The sequence below is a fragment of the Leopardus geoffroyi genome, chromosome B2 (genome assembly GCF_018350155.1).
Source record: "Leopardus geoffroyi isolate Oge1 chromosome B2, O.geoffroyi_Oge1_pat1.0, whole genome shotgun sequence".
NCBI lineage: Eukaryota > Metazoa > Chordata > Mammalia > Carnivora > Felidae > Leopardus > Leopardus geoffroyi.
In genome coordinates, this window is record NC_059332.1 from 59,181,756 (window position 1) to 59,205,993 (window position 24,238).

Sequence of the window (24,238 nt, forward strand, 5' to 3'; positions counted from 1 at the left end):
TCTTAAAGCCTCAAAAAGGAGGTAATGGAAAATAAAAGTGTTAATTCACGGGGAACGAGAAGGGAGGCAACAGTGAGAAAATACTGTTTTTTGAGCAAGTTTTCAATAAATTTCAAGAAGTTGAAAAGATGGTGGGAATATAGTGAGTAAATTAGCAGAATGGCAAAAATCAAAAGTCTAATTACAGGGCATACTTATAAAAAAATCAAACTTGTCTACTTCGCAGAAACCTTAAGATTTTTAGGACTTAAAAGTGTCTGAGAAAATAGTAGTCTGGCAACAGGGTGATTAGTTGACACAGCTTTTCTCTCAAATCACAAATGCAGATAATTATTCTGACCCATCACTCACCTCCCTGCTGGCCCACAAACAAATATTTGTCAAGGTTTATTCTCAGGGGAAAGAGGATCTTAGAGGCTCCTGCCTCAAGGATATCAAGCTCATTAGGATTACCCCATTGAATGGCCAGCTGTCAACTTACAACCCTCTTATAGAGCTGCCACTTATCAAAAACCATGTTCACATGGTAAGCTTCCAATGAGTCTTGTTAGGTCATAGCCATTAAGTATGATCATCCAACATTTGGCAGAAAGATTCCAAATAAGAAAGAACAAACCATAATTAAAAATACTTACAGAAACTGAGACAATGAATGGAGGAGAAAAATTTAAAACCAATCAAAACTATAATATTTTTAGAGTTATATAAAAAAGTTATATTATCTATACAAAAGGTGGAATGTTACGGTAATTTACAACTTTAGACAATAGTAAAAATGTCTAGAAAAGTACAATGTAATAAGAAATAAACACTAGTTCTCATATATTTAATTGAGAGAGTAGATTAGAAAATAGGACAAAACAAAAAGAAATGGAAAAGAAGAAATTATGAGAAAATGAGATCAATTCTGGGGATGCAATATCAACTTTTTGGAATTAGAGTTACAGAAATAGGAAACAGAAAAGAAGAATTATTAATGCAATAATATAGCGACTACCTAAAAACTGAAAGACACATGCTTCCAAATAAAGGGTTTATCAAGTGCTTACACATGAACAAGAATACAATCATGGGAATGTAAATTGGTACAGGAGGTATATGATCCAGTAAATCCACCTTTGAATATTTATCTAAAGTTAACAAAAATACTAACTTAAAAAGATATATGCATCCCCATGTTCAATGAAGAATTATTTACAATAGCCAAGGCATGGAAGCAATCTAAGTGCCCATCAGTGGATGAATGGATAAACATGTGTGTGCATGCACAAACACAATCAGACATAAAAAAGAAGAAAATTGTTCCGTTTGCAATAACATAGATGGAACTTAAGGGTATTGTGCTAAGTGAAATAAGTCAGACAGAGAAAGATAAATACAGTATAATTTCACTTATATGTGGAATCTAAAATGGGAAACAAACAAACAAACATACTCATAGATGCAGAGAAGAGATTGGTGGTTGTCAGAAGAGGGGAGTAGCGGATGGGTGAAACAGGTGATGGTGATCAAAAGGTACAAACCGCCACTTATAAAATAAATAAGTCCTGGAGATGCAATTAATGTACTGCATGGTGACTATAGCTAACAATACTGTATTGTATATTTGAAAGTTGCTACGAGAGTAAATCTTGTAAATTCTCATCACAAGAAAAAAAAATGTAACTGTGTATTGCAATGGATATTAACTAGACTTACTGTGGTGACTGTTTTTGCAATATATACAAATATAGAATCATTATGTTCTATATCTTAAACTAATATAGTGTTAAATGGCAATTATATCTCACTTATAAAAATTTATAATTCGCAACATAAGTCCCAACATAGTGAAATTTCAGAACACTGGGGCAAAGAGCATAGAAAAAAGCTTCCAGGGAGATAATTACAAGATGGATATAAAAAATCAGGGGCTCAGTCAGTTAAGCATCTGACTTGGTTTCAATTCAGGTCATGATCTCATGGATCATGAGTTTAAGTCCTGTGTGGGGCTGTCAGTGAAGAGCCTATTTGGGATTCTTTCTATCTCCCTCTCTGCCCATCCCCCATTCCTTTGTGTGTGCTCTCTCTCTTTCTCCCTTTCTTTCAAAATATTTAAAAAGTATTTAAAAAATCAAAAGGTGGCTTAGTGTATACACAATTTCACACTACTGGATTCCTTCCTTTCTTTTCCCTGTATCATATATCTCATAGACTGTCATATAAGTACTAGGAGTATTATATAATCATTTCTGTATCTATGTCATTCTTTTCCTCAGATGGCTGTTGGTTCCAATTATAATCTTGCACATGTATTACTTAGTATGTGGATGGGAAGCGTGTGTGATGGGAAAACTAAGTCAAAAAGTATAAACGTTTGTAATATTGATGGATATTGCAAAATTACCTTGCTCAGCTTTTATAGTGATTTTACATTTCACAAGCAATGCATAAAATCACTCAAATTTTTTGCCAGATTTATTTATAATTGAAAAAGTATCTACCTATTGTGTTTTTAAAATTTGCTTTGTTCTCTTTATGAGTAACGCTGAACACTCTCTCATACATTTAAGAATACTTTCTATGCCTCTGAACAGTTTTTGTTTATTTGACTGCTTCTACGATGTCTTTCACAAACAGACATTTTTGCTTGTATTGTAATCAAGTGACCAGTTTTTCTTTCTGGCAACTAAAGTTTGATTGGTAGCTATAAAAGGTCTTCCCCATCCAAATTTAAAAAGTAATTCTCCAACATTTTTCTGATATTTTTATCATTTAAATCTTTATATTTAAAACTTTATTGTTATGAATTTAACTCAGAGTATGCTTAGTAAGATATAAATCAGACTTTTTTTTCCAGATGATTATCAAGTTGTTCAACCCCAATTATTCAGTAATTCTTATTTACCCTAATGATTGAGATGGAAATTTTATTAGATGTTAATTTTTCTTCATGAGTTGAATTTATATTTGAACATTGTATTTTGCATATTTTTGACTATCAGTGCAATTGTACAATGTTCTTCATTAATGAAGCTGTATAATACACTTGACTATTTGGCAGAAGTAAATCTCTACCCCACAACCAACATAACGTACTCTTACAGAGTATACATGGCATTATTTAGTTAGTTTTCTAGGCAGACTTTAATAATTAAAACAAACACAAGAACATTGTTGTTATTTTATTGAAATCTTAATAAATATGTGAATAATATGAAGAGCTGAAATCTTTAATACATTAGGTCTCCTTTCCAACAGCATGGTATATTTTTAGAATTTCTTTTAGATTTTGTGTCTTTGTAACTATACTGTGGCAATATACAAAGTTTTCTTAATGTAGAACTTACATAACATTTTTGTTAATTTTAGTCCTGGGTATTTTCATATTTTCACTGCTGTTTACAGGAAATTGTTTTTCCAATTAAATATTTTAATGGTTCTTATCTATATATGAAAGCCACTTATTTTTATTTAATAATTAATTAACATAATCCTGTTACTGTACAATTTTTTTATAAGTGATATAAGTGAAAAGCACTAAAATACATTTGTTTTTTAACACTCAGATTTCTTTTTTAAATCTTGAATTAAGGCCTGAAATTATTAAATGGAAATAGAAATAACAGCAGGTATTTAACAAAAGACTTGAAAGTGGAGCAGTGTGGTAGGAAAAAGTACTTTTGATCAAGATTGCTTTGGAGATTCAGTATTTGCCATTCTCCCAACAATCATTACAAAATATAAAAGTCATTTAAATGAGCAGATTATAATTATTACAATATTTTATACCAGAAATAAGAGCCACTACTTGTAAAGAAAAAAGGGGGAATTTGAAGTACATATTGGTTTGCCATACCAATTCACTTCACGGCATTCATTATTGACTTAGAAAAAAATACTTCACTATCACATATTAAATGTTGTAAATGTGTTTTAAATTTGGTTAACTAAGCTGTAATGGTCACAAGCTTTAAAAAAGAAAGGTATTCAGAGAACCTATCTCTTCATTTTTGCTATGGTTTCATCTTTTCTTAACCATAATTCATATTATCTTATTTCACTTCACAACTCATTATCCACTCTGTCAGTATCTCCTTTTCTCAAACCTAATAACACACATAATGAACATAGATGATGACATTGAAAAGAAACAGTGCATGTCAGCTCTTTCTCAAGTTGTGCACTGTAGACCAATTGTCCTTGAAGGGGCTTCTTCTAATTAATTATCATCCCTTCTTTGTAGAGCAATCATATTGGCAAGAATTGATTGGGCGTGTAAGACACTTCATTTAGTTGGTAGAAAAATCTCTTAATTAAAATAATTTTACTACTGGTAAAATTAATGCACCCCGTGCAAATTTACCAGCTTGATTTTAATGTTCCTCTTCAATTATATTTTATGAGAAGAGAAGGAAATGAGATCTTAATAGAAACAAGCAGAACAAAATAAGTATTGCATAAAATGTAATTATATTTACGTACTTTTTAAAATTATCCTAACTTCTTTTTTGTTTTGAAAACTTTACTGGGAGAAGTTGCTTGTTGAATCTTTGTACCGACATTAAAAAGGAATTGGGATAGCTCTACTTATTTATTGACTATTGAGTTTCATCACACTGGCTTCTTTAGCTTAGACAGCCCAAGTAATTTAGATTCTCAGATGTGGAAGACACGTACTTCATCTTTTTTGTAATAATTAGCTATGTTCATTAAGTTCTGAACATAGTTCCATGAAAGGATAATGACTAAATACACTTATATTACCTTGATGATAATTGCTCAAAGTTGATTTATGCATGAACAATTTTGACTTCATATTACCCCCATGTCTTAAAAGTGTATTTGTTTTATTTTAAAGTAAACTTACTTTACTTTGTCATTCATAAAAGTATGTTTACTCAGAGATGATTTATCCACAAACCATTTGATTTCCTATTACTCCTCCTATTTTTCCTAAAAAATATATTTGCTACTTTATTATTTGTGAATATGTTCCCTGTAGCCATTTTTAGTTCCAAAGAATTTTAATGTTTAAAATAAATTAAGTGTACACATGCATTATTCCTACTTTGAGACAAAGAAAAATAGAGTATAAAAATGATGCAGGCACTGAAGTCCATGAACTGATTTGGCTTTAACAGCAGATTATGTTTCTCATTCTGTACATTAGAACATTTGGGGAGGCTTTAAAGATCTCCTATGTCCACTTCACCACAATTCCACTTTGATTGTTCTGTAATGGAAGTCCAGCAGTAGTAGATTTTGAAAGTGCCTTAGGTGATTGATTATATTATGTGCTCAAGGTTTAAAACCACTGAGCTAACAGACTGCCTAGATAGTCCTGAGACCAGCTCCATCAAGTAACTTCTCTAACCTAAGTGGTTGTTTGTTTTGTGTTTGTTTGCTCTTGTTTGTTTTGTGTCATTTTTAAAATAGTAAGTATTCATAACACAACCTCTGAAGTTCCTTTTAGCACTAACATAAAATAATCAACAAGTCATTGCTCTCTTCTACCACTTTTGGTCTTACGTGTGATTTGCTTAATGAACTGATAACTATTTTTGTCATTAGGGGTTGTTAACTCTCCAGAATATCATTTTATGAGCATCATGAAATAAATTATCATGTCTACTGTCTAAAAAGCTAATTGTTAGTTTACTTCAACACTGTTTTAATGTAATAGTAGTGTTGTAAGTGCAACTGCTGTCAGTTGAATAAAATAAGCCATTAGTTGAGAACAGATATATCAAATCTACTAATTTTCTGATTGTTGACAAACTATCATGCCAAAATATCATTGACAGAAGAGTCTTTAAAAGATTTAACTGAAGTGTCATACAGTTTTAAGAATGTGGATCAATTTGCATGAATTAAGTCAAATAATATACAAAGTATAACCATAGAACAGAAAATTATGTTTATCACAACAGATTTTGAAACAAGAACTGCCATTGTATAAAATAATTAGAAACATATTTGATAAAATATGTGTTGGAATTATTTCATTTCAAGTGTGAAAGCCAGAAATCTCACATTCCTGTTGATACCTCTGTCACTTGCTCTCTGTATTCAATCCATAAACAAGAACTTCCATGTATTTCAATCTTCAATCCCCTCACAATATGACTGCTCTACAACTATCAATTTCCTTGTCTTGAACCTATTTCTACACTTGATCATTTTTTTAAATGTGTCAAACTCTACAGTGATTTTTTTTTAATTTTTTAACCTTTAATCATTTTGGAAAGACAGAGAGACAAAAGTGTGAGCAGAGGAGGGGCAAAGAGAGGAGACACAGAATCCAAGCAGGCTCCATGCTCTGAGCTGTCAGCACAAAGCTCGACGCGGGACTCCAATTCACAGACCGTGAGATCATGACCTGAGTAGAAATCAGACTCTCAACCCACTGAGCCACCCAGGCGCACTCTACACTGATTTCTTATGCCTTTTAGAATAAAAATACAAATATTTAACCCAACATTTTAGTTCTGGCATTGCGCTCTCCCCAAGTCTTATCTCTACTCTTGTTCTCAGAGTTCCAGCCAGGTCTTCAAAGGATTCATCTCTTCTAACTTAGCAGAGGTTTTTGTTGTTGTTGTTGTTGTATTTTTGTATGTTTTGTTTTGTTTTGTTTTTTGTTATTTAACCCACTTTTTTGGGGGTATGTTTGACATATAAAAAGTTGCAGATATTTAATGTATACAACTGCATGTCTTTGTAGTTACATATAGATCTCTGAAACTATAATCAAAATCAATTGTCGGGGCGCCTGGGTGGCGCAGTCGGTTAAGCGTCCGACTTCAGCCAGGTCACGATCTCGCGGTCTGTGAGTTCGAGCCCCGCGTCGGGCTCTGGGCTGATGGCTCAGAGCCTGGAGCCTGTTTCCGATTCTGTGTCTCCCTCTCTCTCTGCCCCTCCCCCGTTCATGCTCTGTCTCTCTCTGTCCCAAAAATAAATAAACGTTGAAAAAAAAAATTAAAAAAAAAAAATCAATTGTCATAAACTTATCCATCACCTCTAGAACTTTCTTCCCACCCCAATTTTTTGTTGCTTTTGTTTCTTTTTTTTCCTTTTGTGATAGGATAATTTAATGTAAGATCTACCCTCCTAGCAAAATTTTAAATACATAACATAGTATTGTTAATCATAGGCCCTATGTTGTACAGTAAATTTCCAAAACTGCTTTATCTTGCATAACTGAAACTTTATATCCTTTGAAACTTAGTGTTTTAAAAATATAATTCCCTCAATCTAAAATGCACTCTTCTCCAACTTCTCTACCCTGGACTCATTCTCTGTATCTCTGTTCAAGAGGCATTTAATCATGGAAACCTTATCTACCTCCCAAGTTACTCTTCCAATTGCCCATATATTTTTCTCTTTTTTTTTTCCTTTGGTTATAGGCTTTCATGAGAGGCTATTTCTTTCTACAGGAACATTTTACTTCAGTTTATAATAACATACTTATCATTGTATGTACCCAATAATTCCCCTCCAAAAAATAGACCTACAAGAGTAAGGAATAGCTCTAGTTTCCTTCATGACTGTGTATCTGTGCGCCAAGCAGAATTCCTGGAATGTAGTTGGTATTAGGCATATGTCTATTATAGGAACAAATCAGAGAGCACAAGTACTAAATGCATTTTTGTATTATTTTGTGTTTTGAGATATAAAATATTTTATATAATTGAAAAATGAATACTTACCTAATAAATTTTGCAGTGATTCAAGCAAGTTAAAAAAAATATTGGATTACCTTTAAATCCCAGTTGCCACACATATTTAGACTGAGGAGGATGAAGGACTTTGTCTTGGCAAATATCATGGCTGACAGTTCCACAGTAGCAGGGGTATAGATGAATTAAGCAAACATTCTTCACAAACCAACATGAGTATCTTGTGCACTCTGAAGTACATACATACTAGAAAAGGAAGTAATGCAAAATGATATACACCCTATTGAAATATGTTTTATAAGTATTTTGCTTATAAAATATACAGCTAATTTCCAAAACTAATTTTTAATTTCCATTAAAGTTTATAAGACATACATTTATACAACTTTTTGCTTATTTCTTCTATTCTTTTAAATTCTCTTTCTGTACCGTCTTCATCATGTTCATGTTCAAAATACCTATGTTATATTCTTTTGGCTGGATTGACTCATTCCTCAATCTACAACAGTCCCTTACCCTCCGTTTCCTGGAATGTGTGTGTGTGTGTGTATATACGTCACATATATATCTCCTAGCTGTGTGTTAGCCTTTCGTACTGTTGAGCACACATCCAGAGTGGGGCAGACACCATGACGGTCCGGGGATCCCACTGTGGCCAGGAGGAGTCCCTGACCAGAAGGGCACCATGAGGGACTCTGACCAAATGCCAGGGGTCAGATGGATTCAAAACAGTTGTGCCAACTACTCTGCCCTGACCCCAGAGCTTCGTACATGACCCAGTGCATGCCCAACCCTAGAGCTGCCCTTCCAACGACTGTCTCTGACAGAGCCGCAGGGTCTGGGGCATCAGGCCAGCCAGTGCCTCTGGAGAATCCCAGGACTGGTCCCCTAACCGAAGGCACGTCACAGTGCCAAGAGATGCCCCACTTAGCACTCATACCTTGTCCAGAAGGGAACCAACTGGCAGAAAGAGCATAGTGATTATCTATTTTCTGAGATCTACTTGTTCGGCTACCACACAGACTTAAGTTAACTGGGCCTTTTCTCTGAAGAGATGAGAATTTCTGTGGCATATGCATATGTATATATGTATGTTACACTTTAAAAGTAACTATGGTATTAAGAGACACACTATTTAAAGCACACATTAACCAACAGGATTAACACAATGAATTGCCAAGGTACTGTTTGAATTTGCTGGGTTTTTAACTTTTTTAATATAATTTGAAAACATTTTAATACAAATAAAGCACATTTTCCAATAATATGATTTGTCTATGGTAATCCCTAGTATCTTCAAAGACAATTCATATCTGGTTACATCCACAACGAAATTAATAAAATTTAAACAATTTCAAGTCACACTCAAGTCATCATTAAGTTTTAATACATGCTACTTTACTGAGGTTTTACAATGAGATATATCAATAAGACAAATGTAAGCCCTGGAGGCAGACTATTATATATTCTGTTTAGAGCATACCCTAGTTTAATTGCTACTTCTCCAGACTTTCAATGAGCAAACCCCCATTAAATTGGCAAAGGGAAGAACAGCTGAGTCATGGAGCACAAAGAATCATAAACATCTGTAATTTCCTTTATGCAATTACTACACTATATTCTCTTTGTATTCATGGTTTCAAGTCATGACATTTTACCTGGATTTACAATACAATTTCCTAATCGCTAGACAAAGTGTGAATCTTAAAGTATAAGTCTCTATAATGATTAATAAATGGCCATGTCACTAACTGAAATCAACACTAAAAATGAGAAATAATAACATGGAAACATTAATAAGGAAAAGTAGTCATTCTGAATTTGCATGGACATGGCTACTAATATAATATACTCACTGCCTATTAAAATACTATTTTCTTAATTCTCATAAATTTAAATAGATCTATAATTTTAATGATTCAGAAAATTTGTATGACCAAATCAGTGTTTTTGTAAAACTCAGTTACTCTAAAATAACCTCTCTTTTACATTGAAGTTCATTTCCACTAGAATGAATGGTTCTTTCTGACGTTATCTAAAATTCCACAATAAGCTCAGATGACATGGTAATATTAATTTTTCTCATCAATTTTATTTGGTCTCATGAGCATTAAAAAACATTCACATGGAAATGCTCACTTATTTTATTTTTTAATCTCCCCAAATTAACACGAGGAATTAATGCTTTAAAAATAATCCTTGGGTTTTTTTAAATACATATTTTTAATGTTTATGTATGAGAGGGAGAGACAAAAGCTGAGCAGAAGAGGGGCAGGGAGAGAGGGAGACACAGAACCTGAAGCAGACTCCAGGCTCCAAGCTATCAGTGCAGAGCTGGACACGGGGCTTGAACCCACAAACTGTGAGATCATGACCTAAGCTGAAGCCAGGTGCTCAACCAACTGAGCCACCCTGCTGCCCCAATAATTCTTAGTTTTAATACTCCTTCTCATTGAATTCATGTATAAAGTAACAAATATGTGTTAGAAAAACCTTAGGCAGTCTGGAAATAGATTTCAACAATTATACATTTCAAACGTCATCTATGAAATAGAAACATGACTATTTCATATAAAATGGCTTAATGTGTTGTGTTAGAGTGAATTTAGAGTGACCAATTCAACTGTTTACCTGGGACTTTACTTTTTTAGCAGTGGAATTCCTGTGTCTAGTGAAGGCACTCAGTCCTATGCAAACTGGAATGGTTAGTTGCCCTAAATGGATTATATATTCAAAGTATTATTCCTGAGATAAAGGTGAATGAGGAACAGAGCTACAGCTGGCATGTGATGAGTGAAATTATCTTCTGTTGGTTTAGGCCTCTGAAATGTGTGTGTGTGTATGTACCTGTGGGGGGTTAATTACCATAGCATACACTTCGTAACACACGTATCAAAAGTTTCCTCCATATAGAGGTGACACTAAACTCCTTTTCTGAGAATTTTTCAAATTTGAAATATCCATCACTTGTATTAAATTGGCCCTTATCCTACAAAACATAGAGTTCATATTTCTCTAAGAAAATTAATATTACATTTATTGGAGTAAACAGTAGGTGTTTGTAAATTGCTAACAAAATATATAGAGAAAATTTCAGTGTCAATTTACCCTATACTTGACTGCCCAGTTTATATATAAAAATTGAAAACAGCAAAAAAATCAGCATTTGCACTATTTCTTTTGAAAGTGAGTGGGGTAACAGGGGCGGGGATATACAGACAAGCATCTGGAAATAAACTTCTATCTTATTGTTGACAGTGAACTAATTAACTGGCACATATTAGAAAACTAAACTTGAACTGACTTTGAACTTCAATAAGCTTGTGAGAGCATAATTTTGGTAAGCAAACAGTGAAATTAAAACAATCATGAAATAGTTTCATATGACAGTAAAACGAAGCAAGAGAATCAAGGGAATTGTGCATAAAAAGAAAAGCAATCTCTTTTTTTGCATCCCATGTCAGTATATGTTATATCAGAAAGGAGCAAATTTTGCAGTACCAAAGTTTTGTGACTTTTATTTGACTGACACAAAATACATATTCATAGCAATTTTATAATCCTAACCAACTGATTTAACATCTCATATATCAAATGTATTTGATGATGCTTTCCTTAAGGCTTTTCTTTTTTTTATAAAGGGAGACTGATCTTGACTGATAGTATGAAGAAGCTTTAAAAACAACTGTAGATGTTGATTTCTTATTTTAAGAGCCACATTTCTTAGGCAAGATAATGATTTCTTTTAGATGCTTTGCTTCTCTTGCTGTATTATCTTAAACTTCTCTCTTTCAAAGAAACTATATCCCTAAATTATGCCTTATACCTATGACTGCAGCATCTGTAATCCTTGATGATTCTATGTATATTTATTTTAAGCATTTACCAATTTCTATAAACTGTATAAGAATATGTAGACATGTTTTTCTTTTATATAATAAAGATACTAATAATAGGGATAAGGGATACTCCACCTTTCTCTTTTGCTCTGTGTGTGTGTGTGTGTGTGTGTGTGTGTGTGTGTGTGTAAGGGGGGGAGAAGTGAGTGTGAGAGTAAGGGGAAAGTGTAGAGTGATAAACACATATATTAACGAAAATCTCAAAAAAAAATATCAAATGAACTAAGATAAAAGTTAGCAGAAGAAAAGAAATAATAGATTATAGCAAAAACAAATGACACAGAAAATAGGAAAACAATAAAAAGATGAACAAAACTAAGATTTGATTTCATGAAATGATAAATTGACAAATGTTTAGCTAGACCAAACAAGGGGGGAAAAAGGAGTTCCAAATATATTAAATTATGAATGAAAAATAAGATATTACAACTTATACCATACAAATAAAAAAGATCATAAGAGACTATTATGGGTAATTATGTGTAAACAAATTGAACACTATAAAAGAGATGGATAAATACCTAGAAACATATAATTAACCAAGACTGAATCATAAAGAAATGAAAAATTTGAACAGAAAAAAAACAGAAGAGTAATCAAAAAACTCCCAAGAAAGAATTTACCAGGACCAGATGGTTTCACTGGTAAATTTAACATTTAAATAACTAATACCAATCCTTCTCAAACTCTTCTCAAAAATAAAAGAGAAGGAAATGCTCTAAATTCATTTTATGAGGCCAGCATTACCCTCATACCAAAACCAGACTAAGACACTGTAAGAAAAGAAAACTACAGGCCAATATCCTAGTGAATATAAGTGCAAAAATTCTAAACAAAATATTAGCAAATTCAACAGCACATTAAAAGATAATACATTGATTGAGTAAAATTCATGATTGGTTATAAGGATGGCTCAATGTATGTAAATCAATAAATGTGATGTACCGCATGAATAAAATGCAAGATAAAAATCATATGGTGATCTCAATAGATTCATGAGAGGCATTTGACAAATTCGACATCCATTTATGACAAAAACTCTCAAAAAAGTGGGTATAGAGGAAATGTATCTCAACATAATAAAGATCATACATGACAAACACACAGCTAACATCATACTCCATAGTAGAAGTTTGCAAGAATTTCCTGTAAGATCGGGAGCAAGGCAAGGGTTCCTAATCTCACCAGTCATTTAACATACTACTGGCAGTCCTAGCCAGATAAATCCGATAATAACAAGAAATAAGTGTCCATTACAGCATTATTCACAATAGGCAAGATATGGAAATTTATCTCTATTTTATTTATTTATTTTTATTTTTAATGTTTGTTTATTTTTGAGAGAGAGAGAGAGACAGAGCACAAGTGGGAGAGGGTCAGAAAAAGAAGGAAACACAGAATCAAAGCAGGCTCCAGGCTCTGAGCTGTCAGCACAGATTCCCACGCCGGGCTCAAATTCATGAACTGTGAGATCATGACCAGAGCCAAAGTCGGACGCTTAACTTACTGAGCCACCTAGGCACCTCTGGAAATCTATCTATTGATCAGTGAGTGTTTTTATATTATAATGTGTAAAACTTATATTCTATAATGTGAGTATATAATTCAGTCATACAAGAAGGAGAAAATTCTTCCATTTCAGAAAACATGAACTTTTATAGCATTATGTTAAGTGAAATAAGTCAGACAGAGAAAGGCAAATACTATAGGATCTCACTTGTGTGGAATTTACAAACAAACCAACCAATAGAAAACTCATAGGAAGAGCAGATTGGTGTTGTTTTGGGAGGTGGGGGGAAATGGGCAAAAGTTGTCAAAGAGAACAAACTTCCAGTTATAAGATGAATAAATTCTTGTGTATTTGAAAGTTGCTAAGAGAGTAAATGTTGTAAGTTTTTATCATACATACCCCAAAATATTGTAACTACATGAGATTGATGGTTGTGTTAACAAACCTCATTGTGGCAACTGTTTTACAACATACATTTGTATGAAATCATTATATTGTACACAAACTTATGTAATGTTATAGGTCAATTATATCCCAATAAAGCTGTGAGAAAAAACTATGCCTAGGTGTATTTTACTATTTGGGAGTAAATAAAATATTAAATTTATATAGAATATATAAATACATAAATATGAACACATATATATTTTGCATAATATAAATTTATTTATATTTTAAATATATAAATATATAATTATATAACATATATTATAAAATAAATATATAATACATTATTAAATAAATATATATTATCTATATAAACATATATTTATATAATTATATAATAAACAAAATTATTTTTATAAATATAAATACACTTAATATAAATATGTGTAAGTATATAATAATATATTATCTAGAAAATAAATTATCTTTAAGTATTAATGTGTTTATGTAGCAGGAGACATGCATCCCATCAATTTTTGGCTTTTTACATTTTTTTTAGGTTTTTATTTTAATTACAGTTAGCTAACATACACTGTTATATTACTTTCAGATGTACAATAGAGTGATTCAACAACTGCATACATCACCCAGTGCTCATCAAGAAAAGTGCACTCCTTCCTTATTCCCCATCACCTATTTAACTCATTCCCCACCCCCTCCTTTCTGGTAACCATGTTTGTTCCCTACAATTAAGAGTCTGTTTCTTGATTTGTCTCTCTCTCTCTCTCTTTCCTCCTTTTCTCATTTGTTTTCTTTCTTAAATCCCACATATATGAGTGAAATCATATGGTATTTGTCTTTCTCCTACTGACACATTTTGCTTAGAATTATACTTTCTAGCTCCATTCAGGTCATTGCAAATGGCAAGATTTCATTCTTTATTATGGCTGGATAATATTCCATATGTATCTCCGACATCTTCTTTATATCCATTCATCAGTTGACAGACACTTGATCTGCTTCCATATCTTGACTATTGTAAATAATGCTTCTATAAACATAGGAGTGCATGTATCTATTTCAATTAGTGTCTTTGTATTTTTTTGGGTAAATACCCAGTAGTGCAATTACTGGATCATAGTATACTTCTGTTTTTAACTTTTTGAGGAACCTCCATACTGTTTTCCCCAGGGGCTGCACCAGCTTGCTTTCCACAATGCAAGAGAATTCTGCTTTCTCCACATCCTCACCAACATCTGTTTGAATTAGTATTTTTGCATTCTTTGGGTAAATACCTAGTAGTACAATTGCTGGACCATAGGGTAGTTTTATTTTCTACTTTTTGAGGAACCTCCACAGTGCTTTCCAGAGTGGTTCTACCAGTTTGCATTCCTACCAATAGTGCAATGGGGTTCCCTTTTCTCCATATTCTCACCAACATCTGTTGTTTCTTATGTTGTTGATTTTAGCCATTCTGACAGGTGTGAGATTACATCTTATTGTAGTTTAGATTTGAATTTCATTGATGGTAAGTGATGATGAACATCTTTTCATGTATCTGTTCACCATCTGGATGTGTTTTTTTGGATAAATGGCTGTTCATGTCTTCTGCTTATATTTTAATTGAATTATTTCTGGGGGGGGTTCAGTTTTATAAGTTCTTTATGTATTTTTGATACTAACCCATTATCAAATATATCATTTGCAAATGTCTTCTCCCATTCCATAGGCTGCCTTTTAGTTTTGTTGATCGTTTCCTTTGTTATGCAGAAGCTTTTTATCTTGATGAGGTCTCAAAAGTTCATGTTTGGTTTTGTTTCCCTTGAATCTAGAGACATGTCTAGTAAGAAAATGCTACAGCCAATGTCAAAAGAGGTTGCTGCCTATGTTCTCTTCTAGGATTTTGACGATTTCCTGTCTCACATTTAGGTCTTTCTCCCATTTTTAGTTTATTTTTATAGATGGTGTAATTGGTACAGGTTCATTCTTCTGCAGGTTGCTGTGCAGTTTTCCCAACACCATTTGTTGAAAAGACTCTCCTTTTCCATTGGATATTCTTTTCTGCTTTGTTGAAGATTAGTTGACCATATAGTTGCAGGTCCATTTCTGGGTTTTCTATTTTGTTACATTGATCTATGTGCTAGTACGATACTGTCTTGATGACACAGCTTTGTAATATCGCTTGAAATCTGCATTTAAGATACCTCCAGCTTTGCTTTTCTTTTTCATGTTTGCTTTGTCTGTTCAAGGTCTTTTGTGGTTCCAAACAAATTGTAGGATTATTTGTTCTAGCTTTGTGGAAAATGCCAGTAGTATTTTGATTACAGATTATATTAAATGTGTAGATTGCTTTGGGTAGTGTAGACATTTTAACATTTGGTCTTCTGACCCATGAGCATGGGATGTCTCTCCATTTCTTTGTGACATCTTCAATTTCTTTCATCAGTGGTGTATAGTTTCAGAGTACAGGTCTTTCACCTTTTTGGTTAGGTTTATTCCTAGGTATCTTAAAATTTTGGAGAAGTTTTCAATGGAATTGTTTTCTTAATTTCTTTCTGCTGCTTAATTATGGATGTATAAAAATGCAATGGGTTTGCATAGATTTATTTTTGTATCCTGCAACTTTACTGAATTCCTGTATCAGTTCTAGCATCTTTCTAGTGTTTGGGTTTTATAAAAATAGTATCATCATCTAAAAATAGTGAAAGTTTTACTGTTTCCTTACTAATTTGAATGTCTTTTATTTCTTTTCGTTGTCTGATTGCTGTAGTTAGGGCTTGAATAAAAGTGGAGAGAGTGACATCCTTGTCTTGTCCTTGACCTCAGAGGAAAAGTTGTCAGTTTTTCCCCAGTAAGGATGATGTTAGCTTGGGTTTTTCATATATGGCCTTTATTATTTTGAGGTATGTTTACTCTCTACCCACTTGTTGAGGGTTTTTACCAAGCAGGAATGTTGTATTTTGTCAAATGCTTTTTCTAAATATATTGTGAGGATGATATGTTTGTTAACCTTTGTTTTCTTAAAGTAATGTATCATGTTAATTGATTTGTGAATATTGAACCACCCTTGCAATCCAGGTATAAATCCCACTTGATCATGATGAATGGTTTTTTTTAATGTATTGTTGAATTTGGTTTGCTAGTATTTTTGGAAGATTTTTGCATCATGTTCATCAAGGATATTGGCCTGTAGTTCTCTTTTTCAGTGTTGTCTTTATCTGGTTTTGGCATTAGGTAATGTTGGTCTCATAGAATGAATTTGGAAGTTTTGCTTAATTTTCTATTTTTTTTGGAATAATTTGAGAAGAATACATATTAACTTTGTTCAAATGTTTGGTAGAATTCACCTGTGAGGCCATCTGCTTTTGTTGAGTTTTTTGATTCAATTTCTTTGCTAGTTATCAGTCTATTCAAATATTCTATTTCTTTCTATTTCAGTTTTGGTAGTTTATATTTCTAGGAAAGTATCTATATCTTCTAGGTCGTGCTATTTGTTGGCATACAGTTTTTCATATTCCCTTATGATTGTATTTTTGTGGTGTTGGTTGTTATTTCTCCTTTCTCATTTGTGATTTTATTCATTTTAGTCTTTTTTTTTGCTTGATAAGTCTGGCTAGAAGTTTATCAATGTTATTGATTTTTTCAAAGAACCAGCTTCTGGTTTCACTGATCTGTTTTACTGTATTTTTTTAGATTCTATATCATTTATTTATATGCTAATCTTCATTATTTCCTTCCTTCTGCTGCTTTTAGGCTCTGTTTATTGGTCTCTTCCTAGCTCCTTTAGGTATAATGTTGGGTTGTTTGAGATTTTTCATGCTTGAGGTAGGCCTGTATTGTTTTAAACTTCTCTCTTAGGACCACTTTTGTGGCATCCCAAAGTTTTTGTGTTTTCATTTCTTTTCATGTATTTTAATTTCTACTTTTATTTCCTGGTTGATTCATTCATTGCTTACTAATGTGTTCTTTAACCTCCATGTATTTGTGGTCTTTCAAGATTTTACTTGTGTTTGACTTGTAGTTTCATAGCACTGTGGTCCAGAGTAGATATATGGTATGACATCAATCTTCTTGAATTTGTTGAATCTTGTTTTGTGGGCTAATATGTTATCTATTCTGGAGAATGTTCTGTGTGCACTTGAAAAGAATGTGGATTATGCTCTTTTAAAATGGAATGTTTTGAATATATCAGATCCATCTCCTCCCGTGTGTCATTCAAAACCATTCCTTCCTTGTTGATTATTAGTTAGATATATCCATTGATGACAGTGGAGTGTGTAAAAGTCATTTAATATTACTATATTATTGTCAATAGTTTCTTCGTTATTTACTGTTTTATGTATTTGTGATCTCCTATTTAGATGTATAAATATTGTTGTAGCTTCTTTTTGGATTGTCCTCTTTTTTATTATATAATGTCTTCCTTTGTGTTACAGTCTCTGTTTTAAACTTATTTTGTCTGATATAAATATTGTTACTCTTTCTATTGACATTCATTTGCATGATGAATATTTCTCTGTTCCCTCACTTTCAAACTGTAGGTGTCTTAAGTCTAAAATGAGTCTCTTGTAGGCTGCATAGAGGGGTTGTATTCTTTTTTAATCCATTATGTTAACCTATGTATTTAGATTGGAATGTTAAGTCCATCTATGTTCAAACTGATTACCGATAGACATATATTTATTGCCATTTTATTTGTTTTGTGGTTGTTTCTGGAGATTTTCTCTGATCCTTGCCTTCTCTTTCATGGTTTGCTGATTTTCCTTAGTAATACATTGGATTTCTTTCTCTCTATTCTTGCATAGTTATGTTTTTGATTCCTGGCTTGTATATAACCTATTCTGCATTATAGCAGCCTATGTTAAATTGATGGCCATTTAAGTTTGAACCCATTCTCTCTCCTCTCCTCTCCACATTTTAGGTATATGTTGTCATAATTTATATCCTTTTTATTTTGTGAGTTACTTGACTGATTTTTTACAGAAATACTCATTTTTACTTCTTTGGTATTTCCTAAATTTATACTGTCACTTTCCACTCAAATTTATACTGCCTCTCCTTTACACTCAAAGAGTCCCCTTTAATATTTCTCACAAGGCAGCTTTAGTGGCCATGAACTACTTTAGTTTTTGTTTGCCTGGAAAGCTCATTATCTCTCCTTATATTCTGAAACATAGCCTTGCTGGATGGAATCTTCTCGGTGGAAGATTTTTCTCATTCAACACTTTGAATATATCATGACACTTCCTTCTGACTTGGAAAGTTTCTGCTGAAATATTCCCTGCTAGCCTTATGGGTTTTCCCTGCTTTGTTACTCTCTTAGTTACTGCTTTTAAAATAGTTTCTTCATTACTATGTTTTGCTAATTTAGTTACAATATGTCTTGAAGTGGATCTGCTTTCATTCATTTTGGGGGATTTTCTGTGCCTCCTGGATCTGGATATCTGTTTCCTTCCCCAGATTGGGGAAGTTTTCAGCTATTATTTTTTCAAATAAATCTTCTGTTCCTTTTTCTCTTTCTTCCTTTTCTGGAATGCCCGTAATACAAATGTTACTATGTTTTTTTGTTTTTTGGTTTTTTTTTAATTTTTTTTTTCAACGTTTATTTATTTTTGGGACAGAGAGAGACAGAGCATGAACGGGGGAGGGGCAGAGAGAGAGGGAGACACAGAATCGGAAACAGGCTCCAGGCTCTGAGCCATCAGCCCAGAGCCCGACGCGGGGCTCGAACTCACGGACCGCGAGATCGTGACCTGGCTGAAGTCGGACGCTTAACTGACTGCGCCACCCAGGCGCCCCTGTTACTATGTTTTATGGAGTCACTGAGTTCCTTAAGTCTAGTCTTGTTTTGCATAATTATTTCTTCTCTCTTTTGTTCAGCTTGATTACTTTCCATTATCCTGTCTTTTAGGTCATAAATTCATTCCTCTGTTTCTTCAAGGATTCCATCAAGCATGTGTCTGATTTCATTTTCTTGAGCCCTTTATGTCTGTTATATTATGTCTGTTATATTATTTTTTATGTCTGTGTTAAGTCTCATAGACCTCCTCCACTCTTTTGCAATTCCAGTGACTATATGATCATTACTTTAAATTCTCTATCAGGTATGTTATTTATACCTGTTTCACTTAGATCTCTGGCCAGGCCTTGTCCTGTTATTTCATTTGAGGTAATGTCCTTTGTCTTCTCATTTTGTCTAAGTCCTGTGCCAGTTTCTCTGTGCTAGAGAAGTCACTCCATTTCCCGTTCTTGAGGGTAATGGCCTTATGAAGAAGAGGTCCTATAGTGAACTGCTGTGTAGTGCCCCTGTTTCTCAGAGCAAGAGCTTCTCTGGAAGTGTCTCCAATGTGTGCTGCATGTGCTCTGCTATTTTGCTTAGGTGCTTTATCTTTGAGACTACTCATCTTCAGAACTCTCTTTGCCTGTGGTAGCCAACATTTGGTTCCTGGCCTGAATGTGGCATGTTTTAACTAGCTATGCTCTGATCTGTTTGATCTGTTGGTGAAATCAGCCCTATTGCCACTGCAGCTAGAACTGAGGCTCCACACCACTTCTGTCTCAGAAGATGTGATATGAGCAAGGGTTTGGGATAGTCTTCTAGGTGAGAAGCCTGCTGTGCTGGAACAGAAGCAGACACGACTGGGAAGAGTGGTTTCCACAGGAAAAGGGAGGTTGGTGTAGGCAAGTTAGGTAGTAAGTGTAGGCACTGTGCTGTTTCCTGCAATTGGCCCTGTGCTTGTGCTGAGGCATGAGGAAAATAAATGTTACCAGCCAATTCCTTTGTTCCCAGAAGGATCTCTCCATGGATACTACCTCTCTGGGATGTACTTGGAGACAAGGGATAACTTCCCCATGGTGTGCCCCAGGCACTCTTCAGATTGTTGTTTCTATACTGTATGCCCTACCTTTTTTCCAAGAGCACCACAATGCTCTCTGGGCTCTATCCCAGCCAAGTCCCTTGACCTTAAAACTCCAGGCTTTCAGCCCTGGTGATTGCCAGAAGTCACAAAATTCAGCCCCTCGTGAATTCTAAGCTAATGGCAATAGGGACTCCTTTTCCCTGTGAGCTCCCCTGTGAGTTAGTCTGTATCTTGCCCTACTCCATATCTGCAGCTCCCCACCACAACAGCCATGATCCATTTCTCCCCTCCAACCTGTCTCCATATCTCCAACCTTCTTTGATGTAACCTCTTCTCTAAATTTAGTTGTGGAGTTTGTTCTGTCAGTCTTCAGGTCAATTTTGGGGTATTTAGGATAATTTGATAGTTATCTAGTTGTATTCATGGAAGGAGGTGAGCCTGGGGTCCTCTACTCCTCCGCTGCCATCTTCCAATCTCTCCCTATCTTCCCATCATTAAACATATAGATTTTGTAACATTATTGTATGTCAGTATCTATGACAGTAGGGTAAACTGTAATATTCTCCAAGGCTATCCTGTCCCCTAATGTATTTATTTCCTCTGAAAGACTTTTGTTTTTAAACCTCTGAAACACAATGATTATTAAACTCCTATCATCTCTTTAAATTAAATGAAGAAAATTGGAAAATGTGTGGAAAATCTTCAAAGAGTAAAGTCATTCTTTTATGTTCAATCAGTCCCAAACAACTATGAAAATGATTGGATTATCTTTATTTCTATATCAACTTCTGGCTGCCAGGCTAAAAATGTAATTAATGAAGACACTAAACCCCACTGATTGCCTCTCACACATTTTATGGCCTTGAATGCCAAATATCATTCAATTTCAGAAATGTATTTGAAAGTCTGAGAAAAAGAAGAAATGATTATCTTTATCATTTACAATAATGTTAAAATTCCCTTTTTAAAAGTTGTTATCTTCATCTTTCTTTCATAAGCTGGATAACATTCATTTGTCTCATTCTATGATCAACCAAATGACTGTGAAAAAGCAAAATCCCTATTGAAGTTTTCATCTCAGCTAAATTCAGTGAAACTTTTTGTAATAGCAATATAACTTTAAATAATAACATAATTTACTTAAACAGCTTCAGTTTTATTTTCAAGTTAACTTATATTCACTCTATGCTTTTTTTGCTATAGTTAAATTTCATCTTTTCTAGAGAAAGAACAATATCTCAACTCCCTTAAAATGTATAATTTTCGGGGTGCCTGGGTGGCTTAGTTGGTTCAGCATCTGACTCTTGAATTCCACCCATGTCATGATCCCATGGTTCATAGGTCTACACCCTGCGTCGGGCTCTGCGTTGGCAATGTAAAACTTGGGATTTTCTTTCTCTCTCCCTCTCTCTCTGTCCTTCCCCCACTTGTCTTTTTGTCTAAATACATTCTGATTTAAACAAATATATGTGTAAATATCATTTCTATCTTTAAAAAAAGTATTGAAATAAATCTTTCCTCTTCAAAAAAACTTCGGTTTTCCAGTGTCATTTTTTTATAATCATGTTTGCCTCAATGATTTTTTATCTAACAACTTAAGTCTTAAATGTTTTCCCAGACAAGTTATTGAATATATTTTCACAAATAGGTAGATGTGAGTTTAAGGCTTTAACTCTTGGTCCTCATAAAAGAGATCAAGTTGGACAATATTAAAATATTAAAATTCACCATGTCATCCTCTTGTGGGTGATTCTAGGTACTTTTATAAGTCCTTCAGGTGTTTCTTTTTTTTTCAATTTTGGCATTATTTTTAATAGCGAAAAAGTATAAATGAGTCAGTTTTCTAATTAAAGGTTAATTAAATATATTATATAAACGAATATTATGCCATCATTTAAAAATAGTTAATGCTATCAGGAAAGAGTTACTGATATTTATAATACACAAATGTGTGGAATACCATATATGACACAGTTTAAAGCAGGATTCTATTTTTGTTTAAAAGAAAATATAGCTAAACATAGAAAAATACTATGTACATATCTATCTTAATAATTAGTGGTATAAAATATACACCAAAAGGTTAAGAATTGTCTTTTCTAGAGTGTTGATATGGTAGATAATTTTTATTTTTATCTCTGCTTTTCTGTGTTTTTATAGTATTTTTCTTACAAATTGACATGTATTACTTTATGTTGAAAAATTGCTGATTTAAAAATGAAAAATAATTCTCTTCTTGTTTTGTATGTTTCTTCCACCTTTCTTTAATTTATTTTTTTAAGTTTACATCCGAGTTAGTTAGCATATAGTGCAATAATTATATCAGGAATAAAATCCAGTGATTTATCCCCTACAAAAAAAATCAGTGTTCATCCCAACAAGTGTCCTCCTTAAGGCCCCTTGCTCATTTAGACCATCTCTGCACCCACAACCACTCCAGTGACCCACAGTTTGTTCTCTATATTTAAGAGACTCTTATGTTTTGTCCCCCTCCCTGTTTTTGTATTATTTTTGCTTCATTTCCATTTTGTTCATCTATTCTGTATCTTACATTCCACATATGAGTAAGGTCACATGATATGTGTCTTTCTCTGACTAATTTCACTTAGAATTTAAGCGAACACTCTTGTTCCATCCATCATTGTAGAAAATGGCAAGATTTCATTCTTTTTCATTGCTGAGTAATACTCAATTGTATATACATATCACATCTTATTTATCCATTCATCTGTCGATGGACATTGGGGCTCTTTCCATACTTTGGTTATGGTCTATAGTGCTGGTAAAAACATTGGGGTGCATGTCTTCCTTAGAAGCAGCACAACTGCATCCTTTGGATATATACCTAGTAGTGCAATTGCTGGGTTGTAGGGCAATTCTATTTTTAATTTTTTGAGGAACCTCCATACTGTGTTCCAGAATGGCTTCACCAGTTTACATTCCCACCAGCAGTAAAAAAGGATTCCTCTTTCTCCACAACCGTGCCAACATCTGTCATTGCCTGAGTTGTTAATTTTAGCCATTCTAAGAGGTATGAGGTGATATCTCATTGTGGCTTTGATTGGTATTTGCCTGATGATGAGTGATGTTGAGCATTTTCTTCATGTGTCCAGTAGCCACCTGGATGTCTTCTTTGGGAAAGTGTCTATTCATGTCTTTTGTCCATTTCTTCACTGGATTATTTGTTTTTTGGGTGTTGAGTTTGATAAGTTATTTATAGACTTTGGATACTAGCCCTTTTATGATATGTCATTTGCAAATACCTTCTCCAATTCTGTAGGTTGCCTTTTAGTTTTGCTGTTTACTTTGCCATGCAGAAGCTTTTTATCTTGATGAAGACCAATTGTTCATTTTTTGTTTTTATTTCCCTTGCCTTCAGAGACATGTTGAGTAAGAAGTTGCTGCGGCTGAGGTCAAAGAGGTTTTTGCTTGCTTTATCCTCTTGGATTTTGATGACTTTCTATCTTACATTTTGGTCTTTCATCCATTTTGAGTTTATTTTTGTGTATGGTGTGAGAAAGTGGTCCACATTCACTCTTCTGCATGTCGCTGTCCAGTTTTCCCAATACCATTTGATGAAGAGACTGTCTTTATTCCACTGGACACTCTTTCCTGCCTTGTCAAAGATTAGTTGGCCATACGTTTGTGGGTCCATTTCTAGGTTCTCTATTTTGTTCCATTGATAAGGGTTTTTGTGCCAGTACCATCCTGTCTTTGATGATTACAGCTTTATAATATATCTTGAAGTCTGGGAATGTGATGCCTCCATCTTTCGTTTTCTTGTTTAGGATTACATTGACTATTCGGGATCTTTTCTGGTTGCATACAAATTTTAGAATTGTTTTTTCTAACTCTGTGAAAAATGCTGGTGATATTTTGATAGGGATTGCACTGAATATGTAGATTGCTTTGGGTAGTATCGAC

The 24,238-nt window shown here is 33.6% G+C and overlaps 1 protein-coding gene across 1 annotated transcript in view; it reads right to left on the reverse strand.

The window, feature by feature from the left end:
- LOC123608564 (protein eyes shut homolog) overlaps positions 1-24,238 on the reverse strand; it is a 373,016-nt gene that overhangs the window by 25,109 nt on the left and 323,669 nt on the right. Inside the window, exon 7 of the mRNA XM_045498670.1 lies at positions 7,739-7,904. Coding sequence (XP_045354626.1) covers positions 7,739-7,904 — 166 coding nt within the window. The remainder of the gene's footprint in view (positions 1-7,738; positions 7,905-24,238) is intronic.